At 38.4% G+C, this 13,946-nt stretch overlaps 1 protein-coding gene across 1 annotated transcript in view; it reads left to right on the top strand.

Moving 5' to 3' along the window:
* The window catches only part of SYNE1 (spectrin repeat containing nuclear envelope protein 1), a 451,837-nt gene that overhangs the window by 95,139 nt on the left and 342,752 nt on the right, over positions 1–13,946 (top strand). The window contains exons 5-6 of the mRNA XM_024748028.1: positions 2,714–2,809; positions 10,587–10,670. Of these exons, the coding sequence (XP_024603796.1) occupies positions 2,714–2,809; positions 10,587–10,670 (180 nt within the window). The remainder of the gene's footprint in view (positions 1–2,713; positions 2,810–10,586; positions 10,671–13,946) is intronic.

Below are 13,946 nucleotides of genomic sequence, written 5' to 3'. Positions count from 1 at the left end.
AGGAAGGATTCAAGAGTCACATCTAGGGCTTCCCTGGTGGCGCAGTGGTTGAGAGTCCACCTGCCGATGCAGGGGACGCGGGTTCGTGCTCCGGTCCGGGAAGATCCCATCATGCCGCGGAGTGGCTGGGCCCTTGAGCCATGGCCGCTGAGCCTGCGCGTCCGGAGGCTGTGCTCCGCAACGGGAGAGGCCACAACAGTGAGAGGCCCATGTACCGCAAAAAAAAAAAGGGTCACATCTATCCAGACAAAATTTCGTAAAGAACGGAGGAGTCAGGATTGAGTTTGGTGAATGGCTACAGTTAGGAAGAAAGGAGAGAGAGAGAAGAAGAAACCTGTGAACCAGGCAGGCTGATCGAAGAAGTTTGGGGAGGAACAGCTCAAGGAGAAGTTGGTAGCAACAATGTCCAGTGCAGAGGGACTGATGGGCTACTGACTTGTTCAGCGGTCAGAGCTGAGCTAGAGGCCACTTCTAGGAGTGGCTAGAGGGGCAGAGAGCACGTGGACCACAAGTAGGAATGCAAGAGATCACACATGAGGGGCAGAACGGGGTCGAGAGAGAATGTTCTGCAAAGTGGTAGAGACCTGTGTACGTTTAAAGTCAGAATGGATGGATGGATGCAATTTATCGTGTTTTTTCTTGGTCTCTTTATTATTTCATGAAAATTCCCTGCTTTGTTTAATTTTTAAAATATATTTTCAGGTTAACACAATACATGAAAAATGTCATTTGTATTTGTTCACAGAATACATCATATATTTATTAACTTTTCCCCTCTTTATTCCACTGTATTTGTATTATTAGGATACAAATGGACATTTTGAAAGAGAAATAGATCATATTTTTAATGATTATATACAGCTAATACAATAATTTTTATTCTTATCACATCAAATATTTTGCATTGTAAAGCCTCATTTTATTCTGAATAATTTTATTTATATGCTTAGAATATAAAGTCACTATTAAGTTTTTGGTGTATAAATAGTAAGTGTGAATAGTGGAATTTAAAAGAGAAAGCTTGAAAATGAAAACTTATTTTTGAACATGTATTTTGCAGCATGAGAACAAAATGTATTCAGCTGTTCATTTTATAAAGAGAAAAAAAATGCATTCACAATTAGAATTATACCATTCAGAGACAGTAATTCATGAAGTCATAAGAGAAATATAAATGTGCCATATCAATGGGTAGAGGAAGTCACATTTCAGTAAAACATTTGGTGATTAAATATCTCTACACTTTCTTTCTTTCTTTTTCTTTCTTTCTTTCTTTCTTTCTTTCTTTCCTTCCTTCCTTCCTTCTTTCTTTCTTTCCTTCTTTCTTTCATTCCTTCCTTCCTTCTTTCTTTCCTTCCTTCTCTTTCTTTCTTTCTTTCCTTCTCCCTTTCTCTTTCTTTCTTTCTTTCTATCTTTCTTTCTTTCTTTCTTTCTTCCTTCCTTCCTTCCTTCCTTCTTTCTTTCTTTCTTTCTCTCTCTCTCTCTTTCTTTCTTTCATTCCTTCCTCCCTCCCTCCCTTCCTTCCTTCCTTTTTCTTTCTTGATAGAAAGAAAGGCAATTGAAAGTCAAGTAGACAGCATTAGGCCTTTAGCATGTTCAGTGAGAATTAGAAAACTACAGAGCTTGATCCAGGTTATAAATTTTTTTTTTTTTGCGGTACACGGGCCTCTCACTGTTGTGGCCTCTCCCGTTGCGGAGCACAGGCTCCGGACGTGCAGGCTCAGCGGCCATGTCTCACAGGCCTAGCCGCTCCGCGGCATGTGGGATCTTCCCGGACCGGGGCATGAACCCGTGTCCCCTGCATTGGCAGGCGGACTGTCAACCAGTGCACCACCAGGGAAGCCCTATAAATTTTTTAAAATTCATATTCTGTGAGAAATCTGAGGGCACCTAATTACTGTTGACCACCAACTTTGACATCATCGCCTTTTTACTTTCTTCTGAGGCAAGAGATACCTAATTTCAAGATTTCATGAACTCTAGTATACTAAGTATTTTCATAATCTTCATAAAAAAACAAAAGACCCTCCATGAGTTGAAAATGGGCTTTGACTATTTCTCCAGTAGTGGTGATAGATTTGCCTTGATCAGTCTGTACTCTTGTGCTTTTGATCCTTTGGGTTCAGTGCCATGCTGTGAGAGAGGTTTGCTGGATTTGCCAGCTTGTGCAACAGAACGGACGTGGCCAGCTAACCCACAGGAAGTCCAACCTGTCCCTCTGGCTGTTCTAACAGTGGTCCCACAGCAGGTCACTGAGTTAACGAGGTTACCCTGGAGGGAATGTTCCAGGAAATTTGGCACCTACTTCAGCCCAGTAATGTGCTCATCAGGGTGAAGGTATGGAGGTTGGTCCAGTTTATGTGGGGTACCACCTGTTCCCTGTTTACGTCCTGCTTTAACCTCTCTCTTATGTTTATAGTATCCTCTTTTCCTTCCCTTATCCCGCACCATCCCACTCTTGTCAAAACTCTCTTTCTAGAAAGACACTGGTGTGTATGTGAAAGCCCAAGCATGAGGTTCTTGAATGTGAAGTTTACCTCCCAAGGGTCGTTTTTCTCTTTGCAGCCATCAAAAGGTAATTGCCAACCATATCCCAAATAAAGGATTTTGGCATTTAGACATTTTTCTTCAGATTTTGCCACAGTGAGTAACAAATGTCTGACAGAGAGTAAGAGAAGTATTTTTTGCATTTATTTATTTATTTATTTTATAGCGGAAACCCCCAATGGTGGTAGATGATCTTTTTGAAGACATGAAAGATGGTGTGAAGCTGCTCGCTCTGCTGGAGGTCCTCTCTGGGCAGAAACTGGTAAGGATGTTTTCTGTGACCAGACTTGTCAAACTGTTCCCATTTGGAATTTGGGGGCTATGGAGTTGGGAGTATAAGGGGTGCTACCCACGTGAGAGAAATTTTTTCTCTTTTGCGGTTGGTAATACACAGGAGGCACTAGTCTATCGGTCACTTCTGGGACCAAGGAATAAATTTCCTTTCTCATTCCTGCACACCTATAGTAGATTTAAAACGTTATGTATAGTGGTAGTAATCCTAGAAGTAAGAGTAAAGAACTTCATCGATAATCAGTCCTGGTTAACTACTGCATCTGTACGGCATCCAGGAAGATTTGTTGGAAATTAACATCTAATGCACTTTAAGTGCTTACTTTCCATTTGGAAAGGATTGTTGGTCCATATCTGTGTATTTATATAGTTGTTGAAAATTAAGCCTTGAAATCAGCGTGGCATTTTTCATCCGCTTATGGACATTCTCTGTCATCAGTCGTTTGTAATAGGAACAGCATGTTCAGAATCATTTGTTGTTAAGCTCAATGGAACCAGCAGAGTGAAAAACAAATTGACAGTGACCTATAAAATCTATTTTTCTACATTACTCGAATAATAAAATATATATTTCTTTCTGGCTTACGGTTTTTCATTTCAGAGTAGTAGAGAAGTAAGTAGTTTGCAAACATAGATTATTTATGTGATGTTTACCATAATTTTTAAAAGGCTCTCAGGAAATAATCTTCAGAATGTTGTATAATACACTAGACATGGGGTCCAAAATTGGGGTACTTACTTTTTCTTAATCTGTTGCATCATGACAAAGAGCTAGACAGTCATTATTACTTGGATAATTGATTTTTGTTTGTTTGTTTGTTTGTTTTGTGGTACGCGGGCTTCTCACTGCTGTGGCCTCTCCCAACACGGAGCATAGGCTCCGGACGCTCAGGCCCAGCGGCCATGGCTCACGGGCCCAGCCACTCTGCAGCATGTGGGATCCTCCCGGACCGGGGCACGAACCCGTGTCCCCTGCATCGGCAGGCGGACTCTCAACCACTGCGCCACCACGGAAGCCCTAATTGATTTTTTTAAAAGTGTTTTTGCCTGATCATAAATTTCCAGTTCATTTCTTGTTGGGAGCCTTTACCATAGCTTTTGTAACAGAGTTGTTTCTGGGAAGATACAAACTGATAATAATAATTTTATGTAAGTCATTATCTACTTGAATTCATATTATAGCTGATGCTTTTGGTGCCCCCAGCACCATCTCAGATCACCTCTGATTCCAGTAGCCGCAGGAGTGGACGTGATCCACACCCTCCATCAGCATCTCAACTCAAGCACTGGCAGCCCGTCTCTGGGTTTCTGCCCTCAGGGCTTTTGTCAAAGCTGTAAGTTGCGCGCAAGGCAGCCCTAAAGTGTGGGAGAGTTAATGGTCCCAAACGGGATGGGAGTCTGAATAAAAATTCCAGCCTGGCTTTTGTAGGAGGGATGATTCCAAGGTTTATTTCACACATGAGGTAGAGTGCCCCATTGGATCCCCAGCAGAACTGAGCCATGGTTGCCCATTGTGGAGACCCTTAGTAGCACATTGTACTATTACTGATTATTATTTATTGATTTTTCCTCCTTCCCTGTCTCACTCGCCATGCATCCTCACTCCTGCTACCTGGGATCACCTCCTCGGTCACCCGCATGTACCCCTGTTCTTATCTCAGGCTCCACATTGGGAGAAATCAAAGAAGACACATATGAAAAGCCAGTTTGGAATAAACAGATATATGCATGAGCTAAATAAACTGGATTAACATTAGGATGTGGGAGTCATCGACCTGAAATATATACTCCCTTGGTGGCCTGTTGTAACTGGCTATCTTCATATACCCTCCTGAATTAAGGTATTTACTTGAATTGAAGGAACCTTCATTACAATTCAAATGGGTATTTAAGAAGCCTGTCATTCTAAGTGTCATTATGATTCTGCCATTGTACTCGGCCAACGGTATACAGAAACCTCAGTGGGCATTACCTGCCAAGTTAAGTGATGCTAGAAAGAGCGTATATTTTGATATAAGAATCCTACTTCTGTTTAAGTGCCCTACTCATTTAGATGTGTTTACAATGATAGGATCTGGAAGCTAGAAGCAATTTCAGAAAGAATCTCAGTATTCTCATTTAAGAGGTAGAAAAACTGAGACACAGAAGGACAGTTTCTGATTTAACCTTTATTATTTATTTTTACTGAGCCCTTCAAGATTCTGAGTTATATAAAATGAAATTACTCTGAAATTATAAATAAACCATCGCAATGGTTATTTAAATTTTGTACATGTAGACATTTTGGTTCAGGACCACATTAAGATGAAAAGCATCATTTAAAGGACTGAGTATCCTAGGCATTCTTGTAGAGCTTTCAAAGAGAGAATGTGAACAAAAGCATTTCCCTCAGGAACATTAGCGTGTTTGGGAAATCTCATACGTACAGCTCTATTAAAGAGCAGCATACTTTAACATCATGGTTCACATAGCCCAGGACTGACTTTGACCATGATCATCTGGGAAATTCAGCCAAATACCTTAGTATTCCCTTTACCACCAGCATCTCAAGGTAAGGGAGGACTCTCCGTATCTTAGTTTCTCTTAATAACCTATTGTGACTCTCTTGTCTATGATTTTATTTCAGATGCTAGGAAGTTTTAAGTTTTTATGATTATTATTGGATTTCTCTGTGCCCTTTATTATTTGCAGAACATTTACTCTTTGAATGGATCGGTGATTATATATCTTTAACCACACATAAAGATAGGAACACTAAATTTAATTTTATACTTAGGATTTTTTTTAAGAATGTGAAGAATTCCATAGAAAAATTAAAAATAATAGAAGCAATATGAATAGAGCTTAAGGACTGCAGAGAAATTCATTTCTTATCTATTTTGTTAACCTTCTGTATAGTATTATTAAAGACTCCGTAACACTCTGCGTTCAAGAGGAGCCTAAAAGGGCTTCCCTGGTGGCGCAGTGGTTGAGAGTCCGCCTGCCGATGCTGGGGACACGGGTTCGTGCCCCGGTCCGGGAGGATCCCACGTGCCTCGGAGCGGCTGGGCCCGTGAGCCATGGCCGCTGAGCCTGCGCGTCTGGAGCCTGTGCTCGGCAACAGGAGAGGCCACAACAGTGAGAGGCCCGCGTACCGCAAAAGAAAAAAAAAAAAAAGAGGAGCCTAAAAATCCACTTAAAAGTACACATGGGCATTCTTAGGAAATTGAAGGCCCCTCCACGTTCACCAGGTAACTTTGTTAAACATCAGTCATATATTGAGAGTAGAACTCAAGTCTGCAGCTGGGTTTGGCATTATCTTTTGACTGTTCAGCTAACATATCTGGAGTCTCTATTATGGATAAGGCACTGCCTTTGCCCTCTGAGGAGAACAAAGATGAATGAAGTATGGTTGGTGCCCTCAAAGAGCTTGTAGCCTGGTAGGGAGGATCACTGTATTAATTAGGTAGGTCAGTTGTGTTAAAATAGATGCAAATATGGGGTAGAACTATACAATAGATGTTTATACCTTGCTCTTTTAGCCAGGATACAGCCAAAGAAGAAAAGCAGAGAAAAGGTATTTGCTTTACTAGATATCAGGTCTTACAGTGAAGCTTTATCACATAAGATAGGGTGGTGTTAATACAGGGATGGGCATATTGACTAATGCAATAGAGTTGAGAAACAGACCAAGGCATGAATGGAAATTTAGTTTATGTCAGAGGTGGATGTCAGATCCGGGAAGGAAAGATGGTTCAATAAATGGAAGAGCAAGAAAAAGGTATAGTTGGATCCTTATCTCTTGGCCTCTATAGAAATCAAATATACATGGATAAAGGCCCTAATGGCAAAAATACTTTAAACTCTTAGAAAATATAGGTGAATATCTCTGAGACATCAGGACAGGGAAAAAAATAAGGCAAAAAATATTAACTCTAAAAGATTGTTACCTTTGACTATTTTAAAATTCAAAACAGTTTTTAATCAAAAAACTTTAAAGAAAGTGACAAAAAAGTTAAAAATTGGTCAAAGATATTCACAATACAGGTTAAAAAAGGATTAAGAAAGGATTATATCAAGAATATATGAGGTACATCTTCAAAACAATGAGTACAAACAAACCAAGAAAACTGGACAGCTACATGTAAAAGAATGAAATTAGAACACTCCCTAACACCATACACAAAAATAAGCTCAAAATAGATTAAAGACCTAAATGTAAGGCTGGACACTATATAACTCTTAGAGGAAAACATAGGCACAACACTCTGACATAAGTCTCAGCAAGGTCTTTTTTGACCCACCTCCTAGAGTAATGGAAATAAAAACAAAAATAAACAAATGGAGGAACCTCCCCATACTGTTCTCCATTTACATTCCCACCAACAGTGCAAGAGGGTTCCCTTTTCGCCACATCCTCTCCAGCATTTGCTGTTTGCAGCTTTTTTGATGATGGCCATTCTGACCAGTACGAGGTGATATGTCACAGTAGTTTTGATTTGCATTTCTCTAATGATTAGTAATGTTGAGCATCTTTTCAGGTGTTTGTTGGCAATCTGTATACCTTCTTTGGAGAAAAGTCTATTTAGGTCTTCTGCCCATTTTTGGATTGGGTTGTTTGTTTTTTTGATATTGAGCTGCATGAGCTGCTTGTATATTTTGGAGATTAATCCTTTGTCAGTTGCTTCGTTTGCAAATATTTTCTCCCATTCTGAGGGTTGTCTTTTCATCTTGTTTATGGTTTCCTTTGCTGTGCAGAAACCCTGAGAAAACCATAATTCAAAAAGAGTCATGTACCACAATGTTCATTGCAGCACTATTTAATAGTCAGGACATGGAAGCAACCTAAGTGTCCATCGACAGATGAATGGATAAAGAAGATGTGGCACATATATACAATGGAATATTACTCAGCCATAAAAAGAGACGAAATTGAGTTATTTATAGTGAGGTGGATGTACCTAGAGTCTGTCATACAGAGTGAAGTAAGTCAGAAAGAGAAAAACACCGTATGCTAACACATATATATGGAATCTAAAAAAAAAAAAAGAAAGGTTCTGAAGAACCTAGGGGTAGGACAAGAATAAAGACGCAGACTTAGAGAATGGACTTGAGGACACGGGGAGGGTGAAGGGTAAGCTGGGACGAAGGCAGAGAGTGGCATGTACATATATACACTACCAAATGTAAAATAGCTAGTGGGAAGCAGCTGCATAGCACAGGGGGATCAGCTCAGTGCTTTGTGACCACCTAGAGGGGTGGGACAGGGAGGGAGGGAGAGGGGGAGATGCAAGAGGGAGGGGATATGAGAATATGTGTATACGTATAGCTGATTCACTTTGTTATACAGCAGCAACTAACATAACAATGTAAAGCAATTATACTCCAATAAAGATGTTTAAAAATAAATAAATAAGTAAACAAATGGAACCTAATGAAACTTAAAAGCTTTTGCACATATTGCATAATATCACTTATATGTGGAATCTAGAAAAATGGTACAGATGAACTTACTTGCAAAGCAGAAATAGAGACACAGATGTAGAGAACAAGCATATGGATACCAAGGCATGGCCGGTGGTGGGATGAATTGGGAGATTGGGATTGACATATATACACTACTGTGTATAAAACAGATAACTAATGAGAACCTACTGTGTAGCACAGGGAACTCTACTCAGTGCTCTGTGGTGACCTAAATGGGAAGGAAATCCAAAAAAGAGGGGATATATGTATACGTAGAGCTGATTCACTTTGCTGTACAGCAGAAACAAACACAGCATTGTAGAGCAACTATACTCCAACAAAAATTAATAAAAAGAAAAAGAAACAGACTTGCCAAAGAACAGAGGATGAGATGTTCACACCATTGTTGAGCAGGGCAGTGCAAATGAAGACAACCATGAAAGACCATGTTACATACATTCAACTGAAAATAATTTTTTAGAGATAACTACCAAAATCAAGTGTTGGACAAAATGTGTATCCACAGGATTATTCTTGTATTGCTGATAAGAGTGAGTAGTACAAACACTTTGGAAAAGTTAGATTAGAAGTTCAAAAGTCACATTCCCCCTGACTCAGCAATTCCACTGTTAGGTATACATCCAAGAGAAACTCTTTATACTTGTACCAAGGGTGGGATGTACAAGAATGACCTATCAGCACAGGTCACATAGGAATAACCTGGAAATAATTCAGATTCACATCAGAAGGAGAGTAAATAAATGGCACAGTATATGGCTGTCAAAATGAATGAAATACAGTGACAGGAAACAATGTGGATGAATGTTAGCAATCTTATTATGTGGGAAAGTAAGTATCAAAAGATATTCTTTATATAAGAGCTAAGAACTGAAATAAATATTCTTTTTAAGAATGCAATAAATGAAATGAATTTGTGTAAAAGGGAAAACATTGGACTGGGTTTATGGTGATGGTTGCCCTGGTGTAGGACTTCAGGGGGATGGAATGAACGGTAATATTGAGGGATGTGGCTTTTGTGCTTACTTTCTGGGTCCTGGCTTTGTTTTAGTTGCGGGTTCCTAGGTGCTTTTTCCATTATAAAAGATAATTAATCGAATAACTAAATAAGTGGGCCATGCAAGAAAAGGATAAACATTTTAAAAGTATATTTTCTATTTAAATATTTGTTTAAAATGATGTCATAAAAAATTACCTGTTACACTTGTAACTGGAAATGAAAAGGTACTTAGTTTTGAGCTCTAATGGGAGATTGTTTAGAGTTCTAGTGCCACAGAGAAGAGACCAGTCTGCAGTCATGGACCTGTTATCCTCTTAGGTCTCGTAAATGTAATGTTATCAACTTCACTGAAATTATTTTGAGTTTTTAAATGAACAGTGTAGCACTTACTATTTTATTCTATTTATTAAATTATTTATTAATTTATTATATTTTGCTGAATCAAACACAAGTAACTTAGTATCCTTGTACCAGAACATACTATTTTGCGAAGAACATTTTCATTCTTGCACTCCTCCTTTTTAACCTTGGCTCATATGCGCCATGCTTTTTGGTCCTTCAAACAGAGAAACGCCACTAATACTGTCAGCAACTTTCATGTTAGTATGACTGCAAAGAAATGTGAGTGACCAAGAATACTTGTTTTAAGACTTTATTTAATTTATTTTTTTAATTTTTTTTGCGGTATGCGGGCTTCTCACGGTTGTGGCCTCTCCCGTTGCGGAGCACAGGCTCCGAACGCGCAGGCTCAGCGGCCATGGCTCACGGGCCCAGCTGCTCCGCGGCATGTGGGATCTTCCCGGACCGGGGCACGAACCTGGCAGGCGGACTCTCAACCACTGCGCCACCAGGGAAGCCCAAGACTTTATTTTTTAGAGAAGTTTTAAGTTTATGACAAAATGGAGAGGCAAGGAGAGATTTCCTGCCCTCCCTCCACACACACCAAGAGCACTTTTCATAAAAATACTTCCTAACTTGCAGGAATAACAGTCTTAGTAGACAACATAGGAATTTTGTGAATTTCCAACCTTAAGCATACAGAAACCTTAAGGGCAAGTGCATTCAGAAGCTGAGAATGAATGTATTTATTGAGTAAATTATACAACTTCCAAGTGCTGTGGGGATAACACTCCTCTATGTATCTGCTAACCTTTATAGAAATTGAGTATGTTGGCTGTTCTTGAACATTCTTCAAGTATATATTGAATCCACTTAAACAGAGTTTATAACTGTCTTTTTAATGTGTGCATTTTCACTTATTCCTGTCCTTCCCCCTTTTATATAGCCGTGTGAACAAGGACGCCGGATGAAGCGAATCCATGCTGTGGCGAACATTGGCACGGCACTCAAGTTCCTGGAAGGAAGGAAGGTAAGAGGGAAACCAAAACAAAACACTTCAAGAAGAAAGCATGGACATACTAATATTTTCATTGTTGATTGTTGGGTAAAAACACTGCATGCAATCTATACAACATATATATGCAATATTATTGTAAAATCATTTTAGACTTACAGAAGAGTGGCAAAAAAAAAAAGGCACAGAGATTTCATGTCTGTACTTCAGCCAGCTTCCTCTAATGTGAGGGACTTATTTGTACATAGTACAACTACCAAATAAGGAAATTAAACTTGGTATGATACTGTTAAGTAAAGCATAGAAATTAATCTAATTTCATCATTTTTTTCTCCAGTGTCTTATTTCTGTTCCAGGATCCAATCCAATAACATGCGTTGCATTTTAATTGTTGTGGCTCCTTTGTCTTTTCCATTCTATGACCTTGGCTTTCTGTGTCTTTCATGACCTTAATGATAACCACTAGGCAGTTATTTTTCATAATATCTCTCAGTTTGGTTTGGGTGATGTTCTCCCATGATTAGATTGAGGTTATACATTTTTGGCAAGAATTCCAAGGAAGTGATGTATTCTTCTCAGTGAATCAGTTTAGTGGATATTGATAGGATTCTGACTTGTCTTATTGCTGGTGATGCTAACCTCAACCACTTGATTAAGTCATCTGCTGAGTTTTTTTTTATGGTAAAACTGCTATTTTTCCATTTATAATTCAGAAATAACAGGGGAGGTAATTGAGATTATGCTAATATTCTGCTCCTTGCTCACTGATTTTAGCATCAGCTGCCTTCAGTAATTACTTCTGTGCTGTTTGCCTAATGACGATTTTGTTTTTCCCTCATTTCTTTTATACTTACTAATTGGAATCGTTATGTAAGAAAAAGATGACCTTTCTTCCCCATTTCTTTATTCAATTCCTTCTTTATTTCATTGTGGACTCATGGATATTTATTTTATTCTATAGTTATAATCCAGTATGACAACTATTATTGTTATTATTTTGTTGCTCAGATGGTTCTAGCTTTGCCCATTAAGAGTTCCTTCAAGCTGGCTCCTGTACTCTTTTGACATGGCCCCATCCTTTTTCAATCATTTCCTTATTTTCTGGAACTACAGATTTTCCAGGTTTATATTTTCCATACCCCAATCCTAGAATCAACCACTTCTCTAAGGAGGCTTTGTTCCTTTCATTAGTGAATGGCATTTAGAAACCAAGATTTGGGTGCTAGGTGTGCTCATGGCTACTGAGGTTTCATTGCCCTCTCGATATACAGATCTAGATATATGTATGTTTACTAATCTGGGTATACACACATATCTATATTTCTCTCCCTTCCAGCTCTCTCTCTCTCTCTCTTTCTATATAGCTTCTTCTATTATGTGTGCATGTAAACCTTTACTTCAAATTGATACTTCTGATTTCAGTCCAATACCACAAGGTCCATTGCATGATGATTTCTTTCTGTTTTCTCTGGCAGTGAGAAACCTGGCTCTCATCTACAATATATTGTCTTCTTTTTCATCTCTAGTGTATACATATAAAGTAGTTTCAGAATTGCTAACCCACACCTTTGTGCGAAACATATTGACCAACTGGAGAACAGTATTTGTGTACAGTTCTTTCGGTCTTCAGCATTACAATATCCTGTCAAGAGAATGTTGTCCAGATTTACCTAGGTCACTTCTGTTCTCCCATCCTTTCAGTGTGATTATGTTATTCATTTGTAATAGAGTTAAGTAATAGAGTTATATTCCATTTTGGGCAACCCCACACACATCCTAGTTGACCTTAATTATTTTTTATTTTAGAGAATGAGACATTATTATGATTCTAGGAGCAAAAGTTACACTTAGAGAAGTGGCATTCCCTCCTCATCCTTGCTTCTCCATTACCATTCTCCTTCCTTTTACTCCTTTTCTTACCTCTAGTAACCAGTTTCTCCAATTTCTGACTTATCCTTCCTGTATTTCTTTTGCAGGAATGAGCAGGTTATTTTCATACACCACCTTCTTTCTTATACAAAGGTAGCATACTAGCGATACACCAGGTGCACTTAACCTTTTTCATTTAACAGTATATCCTGGAAATCCCTCAAATCAGTTCACAGAGATGTTCCTCATTCATTTCTACAGCTGCATAGTATTCCGTGGTCTGGATGTTCCAGAGTTTATTCAACCACTCTCTTATGAATGAGCATTTAGGTTGTTTCTAGCATTTTTCAAACAGAAACGATGATGCAATTAATAACTGTGCATAAGTATTTTTGTATTATTGGAAGTGTATCTTCTGTACTTCTGTACATTTTCAGAAGTATGATTGTTGGGTCAAAACATAAGTGTATATTTTGTTTTGTTAGGTGTTGACATATTTCCCTCCAGAAGGGTTGCACCAATCCTTTTAGATTTTAGCCTTTTCTAATTTGTAGAAATTCAGGAAGTCTGTGTTTGGCAATACCAAAACCAGCTTTATAAATGGATATCCAGATACTTCTGGAAAATAGAATGATTCGGTTATTTACTTCTCTGTCTCTATGCAATAAATTATTTCATTTATTCCACAAATGCATGATTGGATACTTTCTGTAAAACGAGAATTCTGGAAAATATTAATTCTGGAAAATTAAAGAAAACTAGATTCTGGCTGTTAAATAATTTACATTTTAGTGAGTTGTCAGTACAGTGAATCAGTATAAAGTTCAGTCAGGTGTGCTAACTTCACACCAAAGAGATTCTAGGCATTAAGATGGTGTAGAAAAACAGTCTTAACTTCTAGTAGAATATTGGACATTGTTTTCAGGTCACTTTAACATCATTCTTAATGGAGTGTTTCTCTTCTTCCTTCTCTCGCTTCATGAGTTTTTCATGGAAAGCTGAAAAAAAAAGCCTTATTTAACAGGATGTTTATAGAGTTTTCCCAGTCATTTCGTCTTCCATTTTGGCTATATAACAATAGTGTCCTTCTTTGTTCTGATGTGTATTCGCTGGCTAGAATATGAAAACAAAATTCTTCTTATTAATTAATGTCTTGGAGAAAAATTTAATGACTTAACCCATGAAAGGCATTGTTTGTAAAGAGAACCAAAGAGTCTTCTTTTCACAGGAGACTTGTTTGTACCAGGTCCATTTTCACAGAACAAACCTGAATAACTTTTTAAAAAGTAGAGGATTCAGATTTTAAATATTATATTTACTAAGGGCAAAAAGTAATGCATTTGAGTTTCAGGACAAAATCCAAAGTATTTCCTTTCTGTCCCCACAAATCCCTAACTACTTTGATTTTTTAAAAATCTACCT

This window comes from Neophocaena asiaeorientalis, unplaced genomic scaffold (genome assembly GCF_003031525.2).
Source record: "Neophocaena asiaeorientalis asiaeorientalis breed wild unplaced genomic scaffold, Neophocaena_asiaeorientalis_V1.1 scaffold123, whole genome shotgun sequence".
In the NCBI taxonomy this organism is placed as follows: Eukaryota; Metazoa; Chordata; class Mammalia; order Artiodactyla; family Phocoenidae; genus Neophocaena; species Neophocaena asiaeorientalis.
Note: the sequence above shows the minus strand (reverse complement) of the source record. Positions and strands in the feature narration are given on the sequence as shown.